At 42.4% G+C, this 26,560-nt stretch overlaps 1 protein-coding gene across 7 annotated transcripts in view; it reads right to left on the bottom strand.

The window, feature by feature from the left end:
- Positions 1-26,560, bottom strand: part of csde1 (cold shock domain containing E1, RNA-binding) — a 122,488-nt gene that overhangs the window by 54,005 nt on the left and 41,923 nt on the right. For 5 of the 7 annotated variants that reach the window (XM_068007249.1, XM_068007250.1, XM_068007256.1 and 2 more), the window contains 3 exons: positions 22,113-22,222; positions 16,098-16,196; positions 8,105-8,202 (listed from right to left, as the gene is read on the bottom strand). In XM_068007249.1, coding sequence (XP_067863350.1) covers positions 8,105-8,202; positions 16,098-16,196; positions 22,113-22,222 — 307 coding nt within the window. The remainder of the gene's footprint in view (positions 1-8,104; positions 8,203-16,097; positions 16,197-22,112; positions 22,223-26,560) is intronic. The other 2 variants (XM_068007251.1, XM_068007252.1) reach the window with 1 other exon arrangement.

The following is a 26,560-nucleotide window of genomic DNA, read 5'->3' as shown; positions in this document are numbered from 1 at the left end:
CATTTGCTGTTATCAAATTTTGTTATGTAAGCAGTCTTTCCTCTTAATGCCTTCCTGATTCTCTGAATGTAGTTCAATCTTCACATACAATGACCCATCATTCAAAAAGGAAAAAAAGCAATAGGTCACCACACGTTAAGAATTTGACACCACACAAGGGCATAACAGCCATGTGTATTTTGCCATCTCTAGGGCAGAAACAAGGTCGCTTTCTGGAATCACCCCTCAACCTTTTCAAAAAGTAACAGGAGACAGACCAAGCTGATACAAAGAAGCTACACACATAAATGAAGTTCCATGCCAGATGCAGAACAAGAGAAGCTATACATGTGGAGGATGAGCTATTGTACAAAATCAGGAATTTATATGAGATAGAGTGTTAATGCTAAGGCGAGCACAGCAACAACAAACAGTCACCTCAACATTGTTACTTTGCAGACAGTAGCAAGATAAACCATGATGCAAGAGACATGTAGAGCACACTCTATAAAGATCCTTGGTGGTTCATTACATGGTCAGGAAAGAAACAGTCTACAATCTATTTAAACCAATCTCATGAAAGGTTTGCTTATTGCATCACCAAATCAAACTGCCCAGACTGGTAGCATCCTGGGTTCTAGTTACCTGGAAAGCAAATGCTACAAATCAATAAAAAGTACTGGCAAACCAAGCCTAGATGACCCTGCAAAGTCCTTCTCACTAACATCTGGGGACTTGTGCCAAAATTGGGAGAGCTGTCCCACAGACTAGTCAAGCAACAGCCTGACATAGCCATACTCACAGAATCATACCTTTCAGCCAACATCCCAGTCTCTTCCATCACCATCCCTGGGTATGTCCTGTCCACCGGCAGGACAGACCAACCAGAGGTGGCGGTACAGTGATACACAGTCAGGAGGGGGTGGCCCTGGGAGTCCTCAACATTGACTCCGGTCCCTATGAAATCTCATGGCACAAGGTCAAACGTGGGCAAGGAAACCTCCTGCAGATCGCCCTCCCCCAGCTGACGAATCAGTCTTCCTCCATGCTGAGCACCACTTGGAGGAAGCACTGAGGGTAGCAAGGGCACGGAATGTACTCTGGGTGGGGGACTTCAATGTCCATCACCAAGAGCGGCTCAGTAGCACCACTACTGACCGAGCTGGCCGAGTCCTGAATGACATAGCTGCTAGACCGGGCCTGTGGCAGGTGGTAAGCGAACAAACGAGGGGAAAAACTTACTTGACCTCGTCCTCACCAATCTACTTGTTGCAAATGCATCTGTCCATGACAGTATTGGTAGGAGTGACCACCGCACAGTCCTCGTGGAGACGAAGTCCCGTCTTCGCACTGAGGACATCATCCAACGTGTCGTGTGGCACTATCACCGTGATAAATGGGATAGATTCAGAACAGATCTAGCAGCTCAAAACTGGGCATCCATGAGGCGCTGAGCCATCAGCAGCTGAATTGTATTCCAGCATAATCTGTAACCTCATGGCCCGGCATATTCCTCTACCATTACCAACAAGCCAGGGGATCAACCCTGGTTCAATGAGGAGTGTAGAAGAGCATGCCAGGAGCAGCACCAGGCATACCTAAAAATAAGGTGCCAACCTGGTGAAGCTACAACTCAGGACTACATGCATGCTAAACAACGGAAGCAACATGCTATTGACAGAGCTAAGCGATTCCACAACCAACGGATCAGATCAAAGCTCTGCAGTCCTGCCACATCCAGTCGTGAATGGTGGTGGACAATTAGACAACTAACTGGAGGAGGCTCTGTAAACATCCCCATCCTCAATGATGACGGAGTCCAGGACGTGAGTGCAAAAGACAAGGCTGAAGCGTTTGCAACCATCTTCAGCCAGAAGTGCCGAGTGGATGATCCATCTCGGCCTCCTCCCGCTATCCCCACCATCACAGAAGCCAGTCTTCAGCCAATTCGATTCACTCCACGTGATATCAAGAAACAGCCGAGTGCACTGGATACAGCAAAGGCTATAAGCCCCGACAACATCCCGGCTGTAGTGCTGAAGACTTGTGCTCCAGAACCAGCTGTGCCAGTACAGCTACAACACTGGCATCTACCAGGCAATGTGGAAAATTGCTCAGGTATGTCCAGTCAAGAAAAAGCAGGACAAATCCAATCCGGCCAATTACCTACCCATCAGTCTACTCTCAATCATCAGCAAAGTGATGGAAGGTGTCGTCGACAGTGCTATCAAGCAGCACTTACCAATAACCTGCTCACTGATGCTCAGTTTGGGTTCTACCAGGACCACTCAGCTCCAGATCTCATTACAGCCTTGGTCCAAACATGGACAAAAAAGCTGAATTCCAGGGGTGAGGAGAGAGTGACTGCCCTTGACATCAAGGCAGCATTTGACCGAGTGTGGCACCAAGGAGCCCTAGTAAAATTGGAAGTCAATGGGAATCAGGGGGAAAACTCTCCAGTAGCTGGAGTCATACCTAGCACAAAGGAAGATGGTAGTGATTGTTGGAGGCCAATCATCTCAGCCCCAGGACATTGCTGCAGGAGTTCCTCAGGGCAGTGTCCTAGGCCCAACCATCTTCAGCTACTTCATCAATGACACCTTCCCTCCATCATAAAGGTCAGAAATGGGGATGTTTGCTGATGATTGCACAATGTTCAGTTGCATTTGCAACCAGTCAGAAAATGAAGCAGTCCATGCCCGTATGCAGCAAGACCGGGACAACATCCAGGCTTGGGCTGATAAGTGCCAAGTAACATTCACGCCACACAAGTGCCAGGCAATGATCATTTCCAACGAGAGAATCTAACCACCTCCCCATGACATTCAACAGCATTACCATCGCCGAATCCCCCATCAACATCCTAGGGGTCACCATTGACCAGAAACTTAACTGGACCAGCCACACAAATACTGTGGCTACAAGAGCAGGTCAGAGGCTGGGGATACTGTGGCGAGTGACTCACCTCCTGACTCCCCAAAGCCTTTCCACCATCTACAAGGCACAAGTCAGGAGTGTAATGGAATACTCTCCACTTGCATGGATGAGTGCAGCTCCAACACTCAAGAAGCTCGACACCATCCAGGACAAAGCAGCCCACTTGATTGGCACCCCATCCACCACCCTTAACATTCACTCCCTTCACCACCGGCACACTGTGGCTGCAGTGTGTACCATCCACAGGATGCACTGCAGCAACTCGCCAAGGCTTCTTCGACAGCACCTCCCAAACCCGCGACCTCTACCATCTAGAAGGACAAAGGCAGCAGGCACATGGGAACACCACCACCTGCACATTCCCCTCCAAGTCACACACCATCCAGACTTGGAAATATATCGCCGGTCCTTCATCGTTGCTGGGTCAAAATCCTGGAACTCCCTTCCTAACAGCACTGAGGGAGGACCTTTATCACACGGACTGCAGCGGTTCAAGGCAGCAGCTCACCACCACCGTCTCAAGGGCAATTAGGGATGGGCAATAAATGCTGGCCTTGCCAGCGATGCCCACATCATGAACAAATAAAAAAAGGTTAAGTGAGTGGGCAAGAAGGTGGCAGATGGAGTATAATGTGGGGAAATTTGAGTTTATTAATTTTGGTGAGAAAAATAGAAAAACTGAATTTTTTTTAAATGGTGAGAAACTAATAAATGTTGGTGTCCAGACGGATTTGGGTGTCCTTGTACACAAAAAGTTAACAGCAAGTAATTAGGAAGCCAACGGCCTATGTTTATTGCAAGGGAGTTGGAGTACAAGAATAGAGAAGTCTTGCTACAATTGTACAGGGCTTTGTTGAGACCACACCTGGAGTACTGTGTACAGTTTTGATCTCCTTACCCAAGGAGGGATATACTTTCCTTAGAAGCAGTGCAACAAAAGTTCACTAGATTGATTCCTGGGAACGAGAGGGTTGTCCTATGAAGAGAAATTGAGTAGAATGGGCCTATACCCTCTGGAGTTTAGAAGAATGAGAAGTGATCTCACAAACAAGATTCTAAGAGGGCGTAACAGGATAGATGCTGAGAGGATGATTCCCCTGGCTGAAGAGTCTAGAACTAGGAGACATAGTCTCAGGATAATCGGTTGGACATTTAGGACTGAGATGAAGAATTTCTTCACTCAGAGGGTCGAATATTTGGAATTGTCTATCCCAGAGGGTTGTGGATGCTCAGTTGTTGAGTATGTACAAGAATGAGAGAGATAGATTTTTGGACTCTAAGGGAATCAAGGGATATGGAGATAGGGCAGGAAAGGGGGGGTTGAGGGCGAAGATCAGCCATGATCTTACTGAATGGCAGAGTAGGCTCGAGGGGCCATATGTCCTACACCTGCTCGATGTTCTTATGCCCTCTCCCCACCCCCTAAAACTCAGCAACATTCCTCTGCAATGAAATAAGAACTCCATTAAAGAGCTGCCCTCCTTCAGTGCATCTGATTATGCATGCCATGACAATCCAAAGAACCACATTAAGAGGCACCGATAACCTGGAGCCTTGGTAGTTTATCTCGCTAGAAGCCTGTCAAAAGAGACCATAATTATGCTGTAGAACACAAATGATTCAAACAGAATTCTATTAACTAGCCTCAGACTGGCAATTAAAGGTTAGTCCCTGTTCTCCAAGACCAGTGCCATTCTTCATTCTTTGCCTAGAGCAGCCTTTAGGAATTTGACATGAATAATGTCACACTGACTACCCCACTGTTAGCTAGGCAAGAGTGCAGTCCACTTCCTCCCATGAAACAGGTTTATTAAGGCCTTCAATCTGCAGCACACTTATCCAACCTCCACAGATGGATCCTTATTACAGCCTGTTCAGTTAGACATCAATTCGATACAATTTTTTTTTTAAGAATAGATAGCCAACACCTAGGAGAGCAGCTCACTACAGAGCTCCTTTCTCCACAATTCTGTGGCCATCCACTGCTCCTTCCCCCAGTCTCCTCTCCCTCAGTGCTCATAATCCACTGCTCTTAAACAGGTGGTACATTTTAGCTTAATGCTACCTGCTCCACAGCATGCTGCTCACCCTCATCCTGTGCTTCAAATAATGGCTGGTTCCACTAAGAGGACTCTGTTCCCACTTGATTTTCTGAACTCTATGGCTCTGCTGGACCACCCTGCACTCCTTGGCTTCAGTGGCTGCTTTGCTATATAAAAATCCTGTTAAAGCCAGCACAGTTCCAGTCCATAGTTCCCACCCCACCTTGCAGCTTTGTCCTTCACATGGATCCTGCTTGGATCTCTGGGTCTTTGCTCATACCCAATCTCCTGAACCTCCCTGCTGCAGGGACTCTCCTGTGCCACTAGATCACCCAAACGCCTCTCCATAAAAAGGTACCCCCATTATTCAATATCATTTCCTGGGGTAAATGCAACTGGCTTCTGGGCTTTAAATGCTGCTGAAACTATATTTGCCAATGGACTGCATCTACACCCAATACCAGGACTGGCCCTCAGAAGCTCAGTTTCTCTCCTCCACTGGGACTCCCCTAATTGCTGGGCTGGCCCTGATCTGTTCCTGCTGGCTTCCATCCTGTTTGGGACGCTGCTACTAAATATGGTTCACCCAGCTGCTATCTGCTTGCTTCCTGTGGCTGCAGATGCTGTCTTGCTGCTTCTCAGACTGGATTTGGACCAACTCCTCATCCTGGGTGTTCCTTTCTGCTCAATCTTCATATTTGCTGATCGCCTGAATTTACTTTTCACCCTCCCCTGGCACACTTGGCTCCTAGGTTTCATTCCCACTACTCCTCCGGCTTCCACCATTAGCACCTGAAGCCACTACACCTCCTGGTCAACACTACTACTCCTTCAACAGCAACAACTTGCACTTGTATAGTGCCTTTAAAAATAGAAAAAAAAGGAATCAACTGAATTTTCTTTAAAGACTCCACCATAGCTGATATTCTGCTCCTATTTTTAGATCCATTTTTTCCTCTCCCAACTTGGAATCTCAACCACTCTGGACAGTGGCCTCTCCTAACTCCAGCGTCCTGTCCCTCAGACTTCAATTCTGGATGGATTCATATTCTCTCCACCCTGCTCTTAAATCTTGACTGCTGCCCATTGTGTACAAAACTTAGAAATCCATTTCTGTCCATTCACGTGCACACCATGGCTGTCACTCCAGACCCAAGCCCACTACTTCTAGTTCCATTTTTTGGCCTTTCTTGGACCCCCTCTTTCCTTCACCCAGCAGTTCCGCCTTTCACCTTCTCTCTTTTGCGTTCCCCCCCACCCGAGTATTTTGTCCTTCTAATCCTTTATCGCCACCAATCACAGCTCTGTAGCCGATCTTCTCTCCTGCTACCAACCAAGGCCTGAATCCTATTGAATTCTTTGAATTCTCCAACAAGCCCAGCTTGGCACCCATCACTGCCTCCAAGTGCAGCAACCTTAAGTGCACTGTCCTCTGATCACCTTGCTCAGCATACTTCTCACTGGTCAACCTCTCCAATACTCCTCACAATCCTTCAGCAGACGGTACCGACTCCTTCGTATTTGCCTCCACAATGTTCCCTCCCCCTAAAATACGCTCTGTCATCACTTGCACTTCCCACACTGCAATGGAAACACCATGGTCCTTAACAGCATCTCACATCCTGGCCTCGCCCTCTTCATCTGACATTTCATTTTTCCATTCCTCACACCTTTCATTTAAGATAATTATTTACCAACCCCTCAAGCCCCATGCTGCTGTCTTCCATTAGTCACTGCATTGAGCTCCTCATCCTCTGATTTCAATGATGCATCTCTCACTCCATAGCCCCCTCTCCTCTGAATTCAGCTCCCATCCTCCCTCACTTTCACCCTTCATAAAACCTTCCCTACCCATGTCCTCAGCTCACCCTCTTGACCTCACCGTATCTCGTCGCCATCTGTGTGCACACACTTCCAGCAGGTCATTAGAAAGCTATCAGTGTTGGAAGCCCTGGCAGAGCCACTGCAACAGCTCTACAGACACCCTAGTTGAGATCAGCTAACTTGAGCACAGACCAGATAATCAAACCGGAGATCTTCCAGGTCGGTATGGCTCAGCTATGTATTGTATAAACTCCAAGCCATTGCATTTTCAGTTTTTGTGGACCCTCAGGAATATCATCTCCTTGGCCCAAGAAGTTGACTGTAGAGAATTGGTAACTTCTGACTGCTCACTTCAGTGAATTTGGTTCTTCAAAATAAAATTCCACCACCATCTGCTCTAATTATTTTCTGCTTTTAAAATAAAAGCAATTTGGCAAAAGGCCAAGTCGTGATCAGATAGCAAACCTATACAGTACTCGGAGAGGTGTTCATTACCTTAAATGTTGCAGAATTGTTTTTTCTGTCAAAGAACAATGCTTTTTAAACACAAACTGGACAGTATTACACAGTGCAGAAATAAAAAGGATTGCCTAACTAGTGACAAACAGGGAAAGAACTAGTAATCTAGCTGAAGGAAGTGTGGAAAGGGCCAACTGCATGCACAAATGTCAAAAATGTTATCCTCACCAATTCTTGTTTAACAGCAAGTACATCGTCTCTCTTGATAATTTTCACTTTATTGGCAGAGTTTTTAATGTTATCTCCTTTTTTCTCCTTCTTCCCATTACAACGTTAAATCCATCCTCTCCCATAAACTGACTCATTTTTAAATTGTGGCAACAAATGGATGTCACTCAAAACTAAGATTTCTTAAGAGTCTTATAGGATTTTGTAGTTAAATAATTAAAATTCTCTAGTGGACAGTCTCAATGTAATTGCTATGGAATAGCATATCAGACTGATTAATGCAAGTATTTTCTGTTCAAGTTACTGCACAGAAGGAAATCATTGCAATCTTAGACACAGCTGTTTTGCTGACATTTTAAATACTGACTACTGGCAAGATAAATTTTAGTATGCTACTGGTGGACAACACAGCTTAACCGCATAAATACATGGCCCCTCATTTAAGCAAGCAGTTCAATTAGTAAACTAGTGTACATTCATCAAAAATATACATGCCATCTATTCACAATATTAATAGTTTCTTCAGGGCTTAGGACTTCAACATTTTGCTGTCATTTTGCTTCAATTTGCATCAAGCAACATGGTCCATCAAAAAGTATACTACCAGGATTTTAATAAACCAAGGCCATACATACTGTTTATTTGTTTCCATGGAGAAAGAAACTTTATCTCCTGTTTCAAGTTGGACATTTCCATCAACATCTTCAGGTGTGTATGTCAGATAAAATACTTCCTAAACCATCAAAAAGTAATCAGTTAGCTTTTAAATGAAGTTCACGATCTTTCATACAATTATGTACAGTAATCACAAACATTAAAACTTCCTTCAGCTTAAACTTACGTATATACGGTAATGTACCACCAGCTTCCTGCTAAAATGGCCGAGACAAGATAGAGATATGCACTTAAATGTCAAGTTTCTAAAAATAAGCATTTATATAGCTTGTAGCTATTTGCCATTAGGACTGTTCAGCCAATTGTAATAAATACAATACAAAACCATTACACTTAGACACTGATATACAGCCCCAATTATTCAGACGAGTCTATATTAAGTGACTGACTGTTTGAAGGTGGTTGCTATAAACCACTTGAATACAAAATTTTGCTGGCCCTACAGTAAAAAATTAGCAGATAGATAGCGGTACAGGAACAGTTTCGGTCTGAAAATTCACAACACGCAGGCAAAAAAAATTAACTTCCCTACTGGACAGCAACTTTAAAAAAGGTTAACAAATGTTAAAACAGTAACATAAAAGTACTAAATTACAGGTGCACAAGAACTGCTGCACAGATTATACATTACATTTCAAACATCCGTCCCACCATTTTTTTGTCGAGGATTTCTCCCTGTGAAAAGCTCCCAATTGAGGGGGCAGCAACCAGTTCTTAAGCACTGCGACATTGCTCTATAACTAGTCGGTGGGGAAAATGCACAACTGATGTAAATTAACTTTCTGGAGAGAATCTACTTTCCCTTCGTTTGTCACTATCAGTTGGCAACGGCTCAGATTTGGAACGCTGTGCATTAGGGATTTCAGGTATAAGCTAATAACATCCTAGAGCATTTACTCTCTAAACGATCTTTTTCACTAATTACATTAAAAATCTTACATGGCTGATGGTGGCAAGAGTGTTCGCAATCTTACTCAACTGCAGGGAATATCAGCTGAGCCCAATCCTGTCTCACCCAATGTTTATGTAGATGTATTTCTAGTGGTGGTTCTGGACAATCAGGAGAAGGAACCTAGGTCAATTCCCCCAAACCCAGGGCCACAGAGGTAAATTACAGCATCACTATCGCTGCCCAACTGAGATCAGTTAATTTTGCATTGACCACAGATCAAACCTTGCACTTTTCTAGTCAGTATGGCTCAACTATTCAATTGATAATCAGCAACTGGGAACACCTACAATGCTAGTTCAACCGTTAAAATGTATTTAAATAGGGCACAAAAGCAATTATCGCTTCTTTCAAGTAGAACAGAAGAAATTCTAAATATCCTTGGGCCCTAATTTTTCAGGTCCATCAAGCCAAGCATTACACATACCATCTGAATAAGCAGTCAACATGCTTGAATGCCACTCTTGAACCAGCTGCTAGGACATTTTTACATTCCCTCACCACCTTCTATGCCAACCCCCACCAAAGCAGCACAGCAGAGATCAAGAAATTAGTATGTGGAGATTAGGAAGAGGGGCAAGAAGGAAGAGAAGCAAACATTTATAGGCCAATTATATACTACACAGTTTGCATCAACGTAAACTATGCAGTACAATTCAGATGTCAAGTCACCTAAATCCTGTTTGGGCAATAGATAGGCAATAGTTGTCGCATCATTTAACATGGTGCGACGCAAAAGTTTAACAAATTCCCAGAAGGTCCACTGGAGTACCAGAAATTTTAAAACTTATTTTTCAAAATCAAGACACACAATTACACTAAAATTTAAACTAGAATTTGGATGCAAAGTTTTCCTTTTCCCCAGTCACAGCACTAAACAGAGCCAGCAAGATAATAGATCTGCCAGTCTTTTGTTGCTGTAAACAGGTACAGGCCTCATACTGGTACATAGTAAAACACTTAAAACAAATGAGTGGGTTTGATGAGGGTAAATGGGTTGGATGACACTGTTCCATTGTTAACGAAAAAGGTAACTGATTTTCCCTACTCAATACCATCCAAATCTATCAGTAAATTCTTGCATCTTGGTGGATAAAGAAAAAAGTTAGCTGTGCAGAAATGGACATTAACCACATGCTCAACATATCATTACACAGATTACTCAGTGTCATTATAAAATTCCTCAAAAGGTCAGTCTCCCATATACACTTGGGTTTAGCTCTGAACGTGGCAATTAAATGTATAATATACTCTTGTAGATGGCCACTTCCCTTATAAATAACATGCTTCAATGGCAACCCAGTATTGGGAGGAAAATTGTTAATTCAGCTAAGTGGGGAGATGGGCAAGATAATGTATGGAAGACATTTTAGAGAAACAGAATTACTGCAGTAACATTTCCTTATGAAAAAGGCTTGGTGCTAGAGACTTCCAAAGTAATACTCATATTAGAAGAAAAACTATAAAAACAAGAGCGGCAGAAGCCAGGCAGCCCAGTGGCTCAGTGTACTGGCAGAATGCAATTCCCCACAATAATCTCTGGGAAAGGTATAGATACAGAACAAAAAAATATTCAAGGGGAAGATGCATTTGCACCACTCATAATTCTGAGTGACCAACTTATCAGCATTAAATTTACAGGAGGTCTGGGAACAGGTCATCTATTCACCTATGTGAAGAAATGGTATAAGAAACTGAGGTAGGAGATTGAAGCCATCTGCCAAGATTCCTCTTCTCCCATCATTTGTCCAACCAAACTAAGTAGTACTCCTTAGTCTGGGTGTGACAGGAGCAGCTCCAAAAACTGTCCAAAATGGTGCAGCCCTCAGCTGGGAAGACATTTAACTAGAATAGAGCACTCCCTACTGGCGAGGGAACTCAATCTACAGGCCCTCAAACAAGTAACCAAACTCTTCTTCCTTAAAAGGGGGCTAAAAGATCAAGTTTAGTCTACATGGTTCATTAAAAGCAAGCTGCTTTACAATAATCCACTTTTTTTTCTATGAATTTTTCCTGGTAAGCCTCATTTGGATGAAAAGTAGAGCCTCTACAGAGCAAGACTGGTTCAACAGATCTGTGAGCCTACCCTAGGTAAAGGCTCAAGGTCTTCTTGCATAAAGAAGACAAGACTGCATTTTGTATGCAGAAATAACTGCAACCATAAAACGGCAGCTTTCTATATTATTTCAACGCTGTAAGCTGGGTACCAATAAGCATGGAAAGGACCTTTCAAAATCCCACGAAAGAAGAACTCCATTTATAAGCCAAGGCTCCTTTCGAGGGGTATACCAAGATTCTTGCTCTGCCACTCTTCCAACCCATTCCCCAACAGAAGACAAGAGTAAGATAACCTCAGGTGTTCCTTCAATGTTGTCACAAAGAGCTAAACAGCCAACATTAGAACTAATGGGTTGCACTGTGTCAAAGACAAACAGGACAAGAAAACCTGCAACCCATTTCCTTTAGTCCCTGCCTAAACAGATACTTAAATGCTGCTGTCAAAAAAAGTGAACACAAAAGATAGGTCTTTATCTAAAGTTACCCAAACATTTACATTTTATGGTGTTTATCAAAAAATCATTCAGATCAGGATGCTAGGACTGTTGGAATTTAAACAAATTTAGTAATTCAGATGGCAGTTATAACACTAAATTAGCTGATACCATAGACCACACTAAAAAGTTCTCAACATTCGAATCCTAAATGGTCACTCCAAGAACACTGAAGCTCCAATGTACATTGAGAGGGTGGTGCAGCACTATTTCTCTACTCAGCTAATTTCCAAATTTCTACCACATTGCTATGGGAGGCACTGAGTGGAGACTAGGTACTTCTCCACAGGAGACAAAAACAAGGTTAAATACCCAGGCTTCTTTTACACACACTGCCCCAGCCAGTTCTAAACAGCAGGAAGCAGTTCATCCAGAGGATGTTACAGGAGGTGCAAGGTCCAGGCTTGGAGATGGGGTAGGAATATGGAGGATGACTACCCTTAAAGCATCTCCATTAACAAAATAAAACATTAACTGCACACAATGCTTATGTCAAAGTGTAAACCCAACTTTTGTTTTTTTCTCTACCCCCCCCCCCACCCCCGACCCCCCAAAAGTTTTCCTGGGGATGTGCTAACTGCAGATAACCCACTTTCAGATTAATGTCCTACCACTCTGAACCAACCACTGGGTAGCAAAGCTGCATGGCAGTGATAACACTGGCATTCCTTCTCCACCCACCCCCCACCAAGGAAACACCTAGTTTCTGCTCCATGACCTCCCCACAGCAAAAAGCTGAATACAGGACTGTGGTATGAAGAATTATAGGTGTAAATGCATCCCACTCTGTGGCACCATATACTAATATTCCAACATGCTGTGTCACTACCCTGCCTCCATATATAACGCTTTTTGATTTCCACTAAAAAAAATGGATCCTAACCTCTAGCAGTACTGTGCCTGAATTTACAATTCACTGCATAACATCCAAAAGTAGGATTTTGCACTGTGTTGGTAAATATTGTCTTGGTGCTGTTAGGCAGACCCAAGAGCTGGCTGACTACACAGTTGAAGTGCTGAACCAGCCCAACTGCCCTAAACTCTAATTTATTTGTTGCTACGCTACTGAAAGCTCTAACTTTAAGCAAGTACGTAATGCAACTGGAAAACTGGTGCGGCTGAGACTACACAGAACCCTGTCTATCCTCAAAGTAACTGACCACAAACACCTTTCAGGGGATTGCAATACTAAACAACTACTAAATAGCAGTCGTATCACTTTTAGCTCTATAGCCAACCTGACAAAGGGTCTGAACCAAAGTGACTGGCACCAAACTCAGAAGCCCCCTTCCCAATTGTGGGATGGCATTTTACGTTTATTGTCTCATGGTTACAGCCCCCAATCCAAAAAGAGCTACAGTTATGAATCAGGAAAGAAACTGGGTCCTGAACTCCATTATCAATATGGAGCTCAGTCAATGCCCAGTGCCCATGAAATGGGCAGCCATTGTACCCTGCTGCACAAACTCACTGTAGCTGCGTCTGGTCATGGCACATCCTCCATGCTACCTCCATCATTGGCAGTATTGGGAACTGGTCCGTGGCCTAGTCAGAAGATACTGTGGCTGGCAAATAGCAGGTATTTCATTACCCGGCCCCATCTTTTCTAAAGAGAGTGCTGCCCTCCAGATCAGAAACGTAGGAGCACAGACATGAACCACTCGACTCAGTCTTTTTCCAAATGGACTTACCCAACACAGTCCTCAATAAAAAAGGGGGAAAATTCCAAGGATTTTGGCCAAACCATATTTGTACCCCTGAATGTTTCATCACGTAAACAGGCAGTTAACTCTCTCATGATAGTCCAAGAAACACAATCAAAAAAGGAAATGCTGTTTCAAGAATTGCAATCCTTATGAAACTAGTGAAGTACTCCCCTTAATAGGTTTCCACTTGTTTATTCCTCTACTAAACACATTTGGCAGATCATAAAGTGCGGCATGATCTATCAAAGGGCACCCAAGAAATTTGCAGTTGGAAATTTTAAAACTGGTACTTGGCAAAGAATGGAAATTTCACAAAAAAACATGGAGGTGAAATTTAACTCAAAAATTTGAACACAAAATATGATGCTGTCAAAGGTTTATTTGCAGGAGTAGCATCACATGGCTACTCTATGCAGGGCATAACCATACTTGGAAAAGGAACTGATCTAAAAAGGTATGTCCTAGTGAATTCACATGTGATTGCTGGACTTTTTCATGGTATGTGGAGGATAATGCAGAAAAGAACTGATTATTCCAGGAAAATGCCATGGCATCAAAAGGGAAACGGCAAATTCTCATTACAAAAATTTCAAGGTGGTCAATTTTGCCCTTGTCGCAAAAAAGACTGCAGAATAACTTCGGTGGTTGAATAGCCAATATTCAGCAAGATTCTAATCGCTGAAGTCCAGTTAACTGTCCACTTCTACCACGTGACTGGCAACTGGCCAGGAATCTTTGAAGGGTTGAATACCAAATCCTGAAGTACAAAAAACAGACACCACCTATTGCAGTTACTTCCCCTATATAGTTTCAGGTAATACATATGGAGTTAATTCAGTATTGTTTCAGAAACCTCTTCCCTAGCTAAATTAGATTTCAGCAACATGAATAACTTCATCAGCTTGTCATTAGCTAGGTTATATCCATTTACTTATCTTGTGTCCAGCTTGGAATCACAGTGGCCCATATTTGTCAAAACTTCTTTAAGATGAGTTATTAGATGTGGAGCATTCTTGATTACTTTTTAAAGACAGGTTCTCCACAAAAGTAACATCCTTGTTTGGGGGGGGGGGGGGGGGGGGCGGGGGTGCGGGCAGGGATAAAAGCACATCATGCTTGTAGCTCCAAATCCTTCCTCTGGAAAGGAAACCGATTTGTTGCTTGCTGTAGAAATTAACCACAATATAAAAGGAAGTCCTGTGCTGAGCAAGTGTGGAATTCAAAGTTTCAGAGATCCCATTTTCTGCAATAGGGATAATATCCTTTCAAATACTTTCATTTGCATATAGTCTTGCGTTGAAACATTAAAGCATTTTACATAATGCATTGCTGCTGACAAGCAAAAACAAGAGATCAAGCTCTTTAGTTGAGATGAGTGCAAGCAATACACTGATGTACAGCAGACACAATCTTTGAATCATATATAAAAACAAGCCACCATCACAAACGAACTTTACAATTACCCTGGCTGCCTTTGATAACCAGAACAAGAGAACATTGCATCAGATACTCAATCTTTAGATTAGAACAAGGCAAATGAATGTGCTCCAAGAGGGTCAGGATTTGAAGTATACAGCTTTACAGTTTACAGAAGCCAACCAATCTCTCTGAACAATTGGCAATCTTTATCAAGTGCATCATTTTGATCAGTTTCCCCACTGGAACCCCATCCAAATGAGTTGACAGCAGATTCTTCCCAGCAGTCTTGTTCCTAAAATCAGACAACAGGGGTTAAAGTGGAATTGTCCACAACCATAGAAGGAACTTTGGAAGTCTGCTCCTTGAAACCTTTCTATTGCTTAAAAGGAAAAAATGAAAAGTTTTGCCATAGCTTTGCCCTGCATACTTCTTTCTAGGGACAGCTTAGGCCAGAAAATCTGTCCAATAACCCAAGGCAGGAGGCATCTCAGCACAAAAGAATGGAACACAAGCCCTAGTGATAATAGCATCACATGCTGTCAGATCATGCATCTTCTTTCACACAAGGTGTCAGGTGTCATCAGCCATGTACATCTCTGGTATCCAGGAATCCTTATGTCCATTTTGACCCTCTATGTACTCCATATTTTCATAACCAAATACCTTTCCCATAAACCATTACAGGGTGATATCTTGGAGCTGGTTGGTGATAAGGCTCCATCTGCAGGTAAAGATGCTGAAATCAATGTTGGTAAAGCTCTGTAAGGATCCAGTTTTTTCAGGGACTGAAACAAGCATTTGCATTAAACTTCAAACGGTGGCAAATCTTCCAACTGTTTTAGGATCATGCACAGCACACACTGAAGGAATGCAGCTTGGAGCCACACCGTTTCTGCAGTGGTAGAACCTGGTTGATACCTCAAAGCCACATTTGGACATTTCCATGCTTTTGCCAAAATGGATCTTTTTGCTTCATTATGTACATTGTGAAACTACAGTCTTTAAAAATCAAAGTTTAGAAAAAGCTAAACTACTTATAATTAAACAAAGTTTACCCCACATAGGAGTGTTTTTCAATGACCTTTCCTCAAACACTACCCAACTGACAAAAGAGGCCAAAATTAGCACACAGCAAAGCTAAGAGTAAAAAGACTAAGGTTATGGGGTATGGAATTTAATTTGGGGTGGGAGGTTACCCACAATATAGGATCCGCCTGATTTAAAACAATCTGGCTGATGTATGCATGCATGCCTAAACTCAAGTGCCTGTATGGGCGACCTACCTGAAAGATCATTTATTACCTGGAAAGACAAAATCCAATCTTACCCCATTGCGTTCATAGCACACACTGCCTGAAGTCTGACCAGGAGATGAAGGTTTCAGCCCAGATTTGTTCTCAAGGTTAAGGGGAGCAGCACAGACAACCTGGACATACCATGACATAACAAAGAATAATGTCAGGAGGGTACATGAAGGCTTTCCAGGGGTTGAAAATGCCACTGGTCCAAGGCCCCAGGACACTGTTTTTGGGTTTAGACCAGCAGAAAATATTCCTCCAATGTCTTATGAATTGGTGGAAAAACTGTGACCTTCTGTTATAGTACCAGATTTCTGCCACTGGGTAGGGTATCCTATTCACACTTATGGCATCTAGCAGCAGTAATTCGGTACTGAAACAGTAATATCAGACCTGCAATGGCTCAACAACCTGAATATATTGGCAGCGTCTGTTTCCACTACATCCAACTTTTCAACCCCTGATTTCCAGATGATTTGCTGGCAAAAAAAGTTCTTTTAAAAAGGTCAGTGGTTGCCAAGAAACTGATTTAGTTGTTGTAGACACCAACAGTAAGAAATGTGCAGACACTGTTCTATTAAAGAAAGGTAGCTTACTCACCAATAGGTATAGTTTCCTTCAAATCATGAAAATAAGTTATCCTCCACATACCATGGGAAAAAAAAAATCAAGTGATCCAATGGGATAATCAATAGTCATCTGTCCCTTTAAGAGATTTAACCTGGATTATGCAACTTCCCTTCCACGCACCCAGATATATATGCAGGAAACCTCTTTCCAATCCCCTCCACCGAAAGTCAGTTTTCACTTAATTACAAGGGTGTGTATATTACATTGTGTTAAGAAATCCAGAGCAGGTCACACCTTTGAGTTTCTTAAAACCAGGAACAAAGTATCACAAAATACAAAGCTATATACACAAAAACCCCATTATTAAAGCATGGTCTAGATTTGGGTTGGGGGGAGGGGAAGAAGAGGGGAGAGACAAGGGACAGTATGTAGAGTATAACTTCAAAATAAAAATGGAAGTTATAAAAAGGAGCAAATATACTTTTAATTTATTATCCTCCACAAACCATGTGTACCTCCACAGAAGTACCTCAGAGAAAGCAACAGGCAGAAAGACATACTAGTTAGAATCTGACAGGATAACCATCCTGTCAAACTAATATCCCCATTAGCAGCCAAATCACAGCATTTGCAGAAAGTATGAAGATTATGCCATTGTGGTCCACATTGCAATCCACATTGACTTTTTTTTTAAAGTAAGGTAGAATGTTGTGGAGCCACCTGGAATTCAGATACCACAGTTAACAGAAATTCAAATGTTAGCACAGGCACAGAAGCCCTCATGTCAAAACAAAAAGGCACTAAGACATGCAGTTAACTCACCCTACTGGCTGATACTCAAGCCACAAAGAATGACAGTATCTAATGTGGGAAACTGTCTCATAGCTGATGAATAAACAGATCCAAACCCACACTAGTGCTACTCTTCTCTGCCCCCTTCATAATTTTAGTAAGCTTCATTACCCATTCAACCCCACTAATGGAGAGCAGAATGCAGGTTATAATTCTTGTGCATCACAATGGAACAGTGTTCCGCACCCTCTTGTAAACACTGCAGGCAACAAGACCTTATGGACTATAGACACAGCAAGTCCTCCTTGTCCTGCTATTAAAAGTGGGAAACCTTTTTCTATTCACCACTCAATAGTGGATGCCATACTTGTATCAAATCACCTGTAGCTGTGGATCAGTTAGTCAATCTGTCATTTTCAATAGTCAAAGAGTCAGGGAAAGGTCAGTACAACATATAAAACATTCCTCCCTTTTGAAAGGCCAGAGTCTCCTGCAAGGAGGTGAGGTCTAAGAACAATTAAAATTAACCAGATTCCCTTCTCCTTTATCGTAATAACCTAGAGATGAATTAGAACACACAGAACCTCTCCACTTGGATGATCTTCTGATGAATTAGAACATGCAGGAACTTATCCCCCTTAAAAAGACTTCTCTTCAATTTTTTCAGGGAATACTGTCAGTCAGATTTTGGAGGGCCCATCATTCACCTGCTTGAGTGCTTTGCTGGCTACTTAGGTTGCCAGCACTGATATCCAATCGCAATTATCCTTGAAGGGGCAACACTCCTCTTGATTTAACAAAATTCAACCAATGCAGTGCTATTCATCCACACAAGACCAACTGACCTTGCATCAGGGCTGAAAATACTCGACTCCCTGCCATGACAAATACAACAAAGAAACCATGTGTCCTTTCCCTACCAGTTCCCCAGATGTCGTCTTCATCCAGTTGGGGGATCTGTGGAGGTAGTTGTACTATTAACACCCACCAAAATATCTGTAGCTCTTCTACCACTGAAAATCTTGCACCAATGTAGTACCCATCCCATCAATGATCACATATGCTGGGTGATTACTGTGCAAGTTTAGTTGCAGTGGTCTCAAACCAACAAATGGGACAACCAATATGCTTGCTAGTACTAGCCAGAGCCCCAGTACTCTATGGTCGAATGAGCAGGGTTCCACTTACTTCTGAGTCTCGGAAATTTCAATTCCAATTTAAGGCAATACTTTAGTTAACTCATCACCTGGCACGTGTCCGGGTTCAGACATAAAAGGGCTGGGCAGTTATACTGGTTCCTTCCTCAGATTAGGGTGTGCTTTCACTAAGAGCTATTCACAGATGAGTGAAGATTACTTCACTTTCTCCTGTCCACTATAGTGTAGGAATAAAAGTTGACCTTCAAGTCACCCGAGATGGGGTGTTGAAGGGGACCAGAGGGGAGGGAAAAAAAGGCCATTAGAGATCGCACAGTACAATCCCCATGCACATTTTGACAGACTTTTGAAAGAGTACACTCATCAAGCTTTCCTTGCTCAGGTACTCGCCAGTCAATTCGATTGCAACATTTACCATGCAATCTCCCTCCTCTTCTCCACATTTCAGGACTCTGGTGGGCCAGTCAGGGTGATGGATGTATGAAGTTACTTCACTATTGTGTCCAGGTGGTGGCCTTTTTCATTGCAATTCTGCTTTAGTCTTAAGCCAGGTTGCCCTCTGAGCCAGAAAGCAGCCTCTGTATCCTATAGGGCAAATTTGAGGGGGTAGAAGGAAAAAAGGCAGATTGATCAGGTAGAGAATCACTGTATGGAGCAGAAATTAACAAAGCTTGGTGCATCTGAAGGGCAATTCCATTGGAAAAATTCATATTTGATTCTTATTTTAATCTATGCATGCCTGTAGAACATGCATCTGCAGATTGTACATCCACACAGCATCCTCAATAAGAAAGACTGGGTCTAATGTTCTAAACCAGTTGGGCCACAAGTAGGAGCAATATGCCCAGCATACAGAAAAGGAGGCAAAACTGAGATAGTTCCACCTGCCTCCAATGCTCTAGATGGGGATAGGTTTACACAAATCACCTGTAAACCCTTTAACATTACTGACAGCAACAAACTTTCTATAATGTACAAGCATGACACAGTCATATACCCGAATGCTGTGGCAGCGCCCCCACAGTTTATGGTCCAAAAGTCCAATGAGTAGCAAATTACTTTGTGCCCCAAACCGTCGATCACCTTCTTTGAAAACAGAGTTCCACCTCTTCTCTTCCTGACAAATTAAATAAGGAGCATGGGCCAAAAATACTGGGCTCGACACTGGTTGTGCCATGGAAGAATTAATCATTGCTTTTGGAATGTCAGTTGCATAACCATGTTTCTCCTGAGCGACCATTAGTTCACTTGATCAGTGAAATCTCAACCATCTAAAAGCAAGAGCTGTTTCCCTGAAGGCATTTGAATTTCTATATACACTTACCTGATGAGATCTTCATTACTGAATTGTAAACATATCTGTGCAGATTTGGATTCTGGCACAGAATTTATGCCAGCATTTGACCACCACACTTGTGTTTTCAGTACAGATTCTGGATCTTCCGTTTATTTCCGTGGATATTAGAACTGCCTCCTCTTGAAACAGTAAAAGTTCTGCAAATTCCAAAATTCTCAATGTGCTTTTTTTTTTAAAAATTGAGAAATCTGATTGAAGGGCCAAGGCCTTTAGTGCAGAGCACCCAAGGTTCAAAAGAGTAAAATCAAGTAGTGGTAATTAGGCAGCACCAAGCTTGAGTTTTTCCAAAAGATTGTAGACACAAGAAAACTGAAAAGTCAAGTTGTTCCATTGCACTGTGGTCCCGGGAAGGAATGAATTAAGAGCGTGATATAGTGCAGTGAATTCTGATTTCAAAATAGTGAGATTGCAGGAACAGGAGTAGGATGACATTTATAAGCCTTATATGTGAGGAACAGGATGGTTCAGAGCAGCACTAACTAGGTGCTCATGTCATAGGTGAAATGAATATCACCAAGCAGGAAGGTATTAGAAGAGCTTCTACAGATGCAACAGCAATATTCAAAACTGACTTGAGTGTTAAGACCTGCTGTGGGCAAAGTATTGTTTGGCATGAAAAAGAAAAGTAGCTTCTTGCATCCATCTTGAAGAATGCAAGTGTAGGACTTCGATTTACAATCAGAGAACACCACAAGGCAAGAATGTGAATAGATGGAGGACTGAGTGAAACCAAAGGGTAAGTGGCTAGTGAATCCAGTAACAATTGTGTCTGAAGGACAAACATTTTCAACATCTCACTGAAGGTTGTGTGCACTGGCATATAATCTGATGGAAACTGATGGACAGAGGGCACACATATAGAGTTGATAAGTAGAGATCATTCATATGGAGCAGCAAAACAGCTGGAAAGAGGAGAGGAGAGGGAAGGGAGGAATGTTCCCCCTGGGGAACCACCGAGTTGATGGAAAGGTTCAGAGTGTCATTAGATTGTTGATTCCCTGACTTTGTCAACTCAGGGGACCCTGTTCGCACTCCTACCTTTGGTCTTTTAACAGTTGCTGTTTATTTTGAAGCTAAACTTTGGGGCTCCATGAAAAAGTTGATATTCAAACTCACTAATGAATTTAGCCAAAGACAATAGGGCAGAAGGAGGAAAAAAAATCTTGTGCTGCAAGCATAATTTCACAGAAAAAAAATTGTGTGGACATATTATACAATATGGCAGAGGAAGGGAATGGCATGTGATGCAAGACAAAGGAACACTTACCCCCACCCCTGCTTACTAAGGTTAGTTGAACTGGTATGCAGACAGGTGCTAGTTACACTTATCCCATGTGTGCAAGAACAGGAAGAGAAAGTGCAACAGGGCCATTTATGATGTTGCCACTGCCACATCGGCCTTCATCTCCTAATTTGCAAGGCTATTTTTGGACCTTCTGTAGACGTTTGCACAGAACTTGCTCAGCCATCATGATTTTACAGCTTGGAAACAGTAGTCATTGGTCAAGGCATGTCATTCTCTAGGTTTCAAAATGTATGTAGATCTCTATGGGCTTGGTACATGTGAAATCCCAGTACAACTGAAGACTACAAAGTCTCAAACTTGGATCAACAAGCCAAAGCCTGACACATGACAATTATTCTCCGTACCACCACGTGGGAGATGCAGACAAGGTGTTCTCTCAAAGGGGCAGGAATCCAAACCTTAACATTCCATGTGGGATTTATTGTTTTAAGGGGCTACCAATGGTATGTGGAGAACAAAGAATTTAAAGCAGCAACCTTCCCTCTTCCTCCCTCCCCCCCCAGCTTTTTGAAAGTGTTATTATGGGATTTGAAAAAGATCAGGCTTGCTGCATGCTTTCATCATGGTAAAAACTCTCAAATGAATTTCAAAAACTGGTATGAAAATTATTCCAACTATTCCAAAAGACAGTTATTTCAATAACTACTGAAAAATTTGAGTTAGATTTATGTGTAGCAGATATTGCATTATAATACTAGATTCAGGACTGCAGTTTTACAGAATAGCCACTGTAAACATTTTATGGAGAAATTATACTTATTTACCAAGTTATAAAAAATGATCAGTTCACAACTATATTTTATAAATATATGTTGACAAAATGTTTCCCAGATCAGAGTGTAGCAATGTAACTGACCCTTACCTGTCCAGTGATCCTTTCTTCAGGCAAAATTTCAGGCTTCACTTTTAGCAATTTCACAGCAATCGGTTTTCCAGTCCGTCTGTCAGAAGACACTTCAAATTCCACATCATCTGCAGATCGATTCAGATTGGTTATCATTACAGAACTCTTATTAAACTTGACGCACGACAGTCAACATTGCACATACAGACATGCTTTAACAGCGGTGCAGTGCTCCCAGTACCAATGCAAGTTCAGAAAGTCAGTTTTATATCAAAAGGCAGGGCATACCACACCCAGCAAGAGTGAAGTCACTACAAATTTGATAATACAGCTGTTTCTCTCACGATAAAGGATGAACTCTAAGTTTGAACGCTCCATCCGTAAGTGAAACTGTTTCAGCACATTCACAAAGTTGGGGGGGGGGGGGGGGGAAAGAGAGGAGGAGGAGAGGAAAAAGAGAGACAAGTAAAACCATTCAACTTGTCAATGGGCAAAACTATTTTTCACCAGCTTCACACATTGGAAATAGCTTAGTAGAAGCCCGCTTCATTTACTGGCAGCAGGATGAAACAATCAATGCAGGACTGTCCACAGATACAGAATCACATATCACTAAATTTTAAAAAAGGTGAAATTGAGGGTGGAGGCAAAAAGGAGAAAAAGTAAGCCACTCCCAAATTTTCCATGAGCTGAACAAGATCTATCCTCCTGTTACTGTGCTGCAGTCTACTCTGGGATACTTGGTGTGAACTACAAAACATTCAAACATAGCATCTGGAGCAGAAGCTCTTCAGTATCTATATACTGTAGACTCTTAAGGAACACCTATTTGTCACAGGCAGCTGCACATTTAATGCAGATTGACTTGGTTGCTGTGTAGGTACTGGTGTTAAGCTACAGTCAATACAGGGTTAGGCTTAGAGGTTTTAAATCTTTCAATGTGAACTGTATCAATGTATCTTGTGCATTTATAATGTGCGCAGTAGATTCTAAACTAGAACTTTTGCATCAGTGGCAGAGAACAAGGAGAAAGTGTAGGACCAGGGTCAAAGTGTTGATCATCCAAATGCACGTGGAGTTAGTGTACTGTTGCTGGGACTCTCAGCGTATGGCTCCATTCATTTCACTTCAATGGGCTATGGAGCATGGCTCCACGGAGAGTGACTCAAAGCACCAGTTCAGATTCAAATGTTCTGAATTGCATGGTAATACCCCTTATGCAACTTTGTATTTAAGTAAACTGTACTGGGACCATTTCTGTTCACTGTGTACACCAATGATTTGGATACAAGGCTAGATGGAGTGCTGTCTAAGTTTGCAGGCGATACTAAAATTGGAGGTGTAATAATAATCAAGGACCAATGGAAGCTTCAAAGGGATATTAAGATGGTGGAATAGACAAAAGCAGCAGATGGAATTCAATGTCCGTAAATGTGAGGTGGTACATTTTGGTTGATAAAAACTTTGGGAGAAAGCAGGGCGACGTGGAAGAAAGCACAGCGATCTGGGACTTCAGGTTCACAAGCAGCACCTAAACTGAATAAGGCCATAAAAAGTTAAAATACTTGGTTTTATGGTAAGAGGTATACAATATAAAAAAGTCGAGGTGTAATGGGCAATCTATATAAAATCTGTGAACTGTGCGCAGTTTGAGCACAAGAACGTAAGAGTAGGCCATCCGGACCCTCGAGCCTGCTCCGCCAAGCAACAAGATCATGGCTGATCATCTGCCTCAGGGCCATTTTCCTGCACTATTCTCATATCCCTTGATGCCTTTAATATCTAGAAATCTATCGATCTCTGTTTTGAATGTACTCAATGACTGAGCCTCCACAGCCCTCTGGGGTAGAGAATTCCAAAGATTCACCATCCTCAGTGAAGAAACTTCTCATCTCAGTCCTAAATGGCCTACCCCTTATTGAGACTGTGACCCCTGGTTCTAGTCTCCAGCCAGGGGAAACATCCTCCCTGCATCTGCCCTGTCAAGCCCTTTAAGTATTTTGTATGTTTCAATGAGATCACTTCTCATTCTTCTAAACTCTAGAGAATACAGGCCTAGTCTACTCAATCGCTCCTCATACGACAATCCCGCCATCCCAGGAATCAGTCTGGTGAATCTTCGTTGCACTCCCTCTACAGCAAGTATATCCTCTCCTAGGTAAGGAGACCAAAACTGTACACAATACTCTAGGTGCAGTCTCACCAAGGTCCTATATAATTGCAGTAAGACATCCTTACTCCTGTACTCAAATCCTCTTGCAATAAATGGCAACATGTCATTTGCCTTCCTAATTGCTTGCTGAACCTGCATGTTAGCTTTCAGCGACTCATGTACAAGGATACCCAGGTCCCTTTGAATAGCAACATTTCCCAATCTCACCATTTAAAAAAACTCTGCATTTCTGTTTTTCCTACCAAAGTGGATTCACATTTTTCCACATTATATTCCATCTGCCATGTTCTTGCCCACTCACTTAGCTTGTCTATATCCCCTTGAAGCCTCTTTGCGTCCTCCTCACAACTCACATTCCCACCAAGTTTTGTGTCATCAGCAAACTTGGAAATATTACATTTGGTCCCCTCATCCCAATCATTGATATAGATTGTGAATAGCTGGGGCCCAAGCACCAATCTCTGCGGTACCTCACTAGTCACAGTCTGCCAACCTGAAAAAGACCCGTTTATTCCTACTGTTTTCTGTCTGTTAACCAATTCTCAATCCATGCCAGTATATTATCCCCAATTCAATGTGCTCTAACTTTGTTCACCAACCTCCTGTGTGGGACCTTATCAAAAGCCTTCTGAAAATCCAAATACACCACATCTACTGGTTCCCCCTTATCTATTCTACTAGTTACATCCTCAAAGAACTCCAATAGGTTTGTCAAACATGGTTTCAGTTTCATAAATCCACGTTGACTCTACCAAATCCTTTTATTATTTTCTAAGTGTCTTGTTATCACATCCTTTATAATAGATTCTAGCATTTTCCCTACTACTGATGTTAGGCTAACAGGTCTGTAGTTCCCTGTTTTATCTCTCCTTTCTTTTTTAAATAGTGGGGTTACATTTGCTACCCTCCAATCTGCAGGAACCATTCCAGAATCTGTAGAATTTTGGAAGGTGACAACCAATGCATCCACTATCTCTATAGCCACCTCTTTCAAAACCCTGGGATGTAGATCAGGTCCTTGGGATTTACTGACCTTCAGTCCCATTAATTGGGGCTAGTCTTAACTAGTTTTAGTCTTGTCTAGTAATAAGCCAAGAACAGGAGTTGAATATTTTCCCAATATGCCCGACACATGGGTGCCATTCACTCTGGACAGACAAGAGTGAATCCTGTGATTAAAAAAACATCTTGATTGGTTAAATTACAAAAATAGGTGAAACAGGGCTCCCTCTGTGTACTGGAGTATAAAAATTTGTGCTTTTGATTCACAACGCAGAAGCGCATATTTGGAAATTTGGGTGGTTAAGACGGGTTGAGTGTTAGAGATAAAAGCAAATTTACGGTATATGGCACCATTATCTAATAGTTCAAGTCTCAGAACAGAGTGACAGAAATTAAAGTATAACAGTCTAGAGAGGTATGTGCAAGGTTGGCTACACCAGGAGAAGAAAACATGCAACTATGGACAGAGATTAACCCCACAAAAGGTTAAATCTGAGGTTTTATAAATAGAGATGCAAACAAAAGCAGAAGTAATGGTAAATCTATACAAATCAGAGGTTAGGCTGCAGTTAGAATTGTGTCCAGTTTTGGGTGTGTGGCAAACTGGATTTTTGTCTGGGTTCAATTTTTTTTTAAATTAAAGACACGATGGCAAAATTACTGCTTGGTTACACAGGTTACAGCAGTGGTGAACAATGCTGAAGCCCCAGCAGTCAGTTAGCAAAATGGGCACATTCATTGATAAACATCTTAGGCCAATAATAAAAATGGTTAATGTCTCCACTCAATGTTGAACTACTGATTCAGGGTTAATTAAAATCATGAAAAGTATATTGTCTCCACAGTTTGAAGTGGAGGACGTATAAATCACAGTAGTCTGTGAACTGAGTAGCAGTCAGCAGCAAAAACGATGTATAGTCAAAGAGGTGGGGTTTAAGGAGGGTCTTAAAAAGGACAGGTGGAGGCTTAGGAAGGGAATTCCAGGGTATGAGTCCTATGCAGCTGAAGCCATCAATGGTGGGGCGAAAGGAGGGAGAGATGCACAAATCCAGAGTTGCAGGAACGGAAAATTCTTGGGAGTGGGGGTTTGTAGGGCTGGAGGACGTTCGAGATAGGAAGGGAAGAGGCCACGAGGGGATTTGAACAGGACATGAATTTTAAATCGGAAGAACTGGAGGACCGAAAGCCAAGCACAGGAGTGATGGGTGAACGGGACTTGGTGCTCGATGGGGTACAGGTAGAGTTGTGGATGAATTGAAGTTTATAGAGCATTGAGGATAGAGCGCTGGCC

Source organism: Heptranchias perlo, chromosome 27 (genome assembly GCF_035084215.1).
Source record: "Heptranchias perlo isolate sHepPer1 chromosome 27, sHepPer1.hap1, whole genome shotgun sequence".
Classification (NCBI taxonomy): Eukaryota; Metazoa; Chordata; class Chondrichthyes; order Hexanchiformes; family Hexanchidae; genus Heptranchias; species Heptranchias perlo.
Note: the sequence above shows the minus strand (reverse complement) of the source record. Positions and strands in the feature narration are given on the sequence as shown.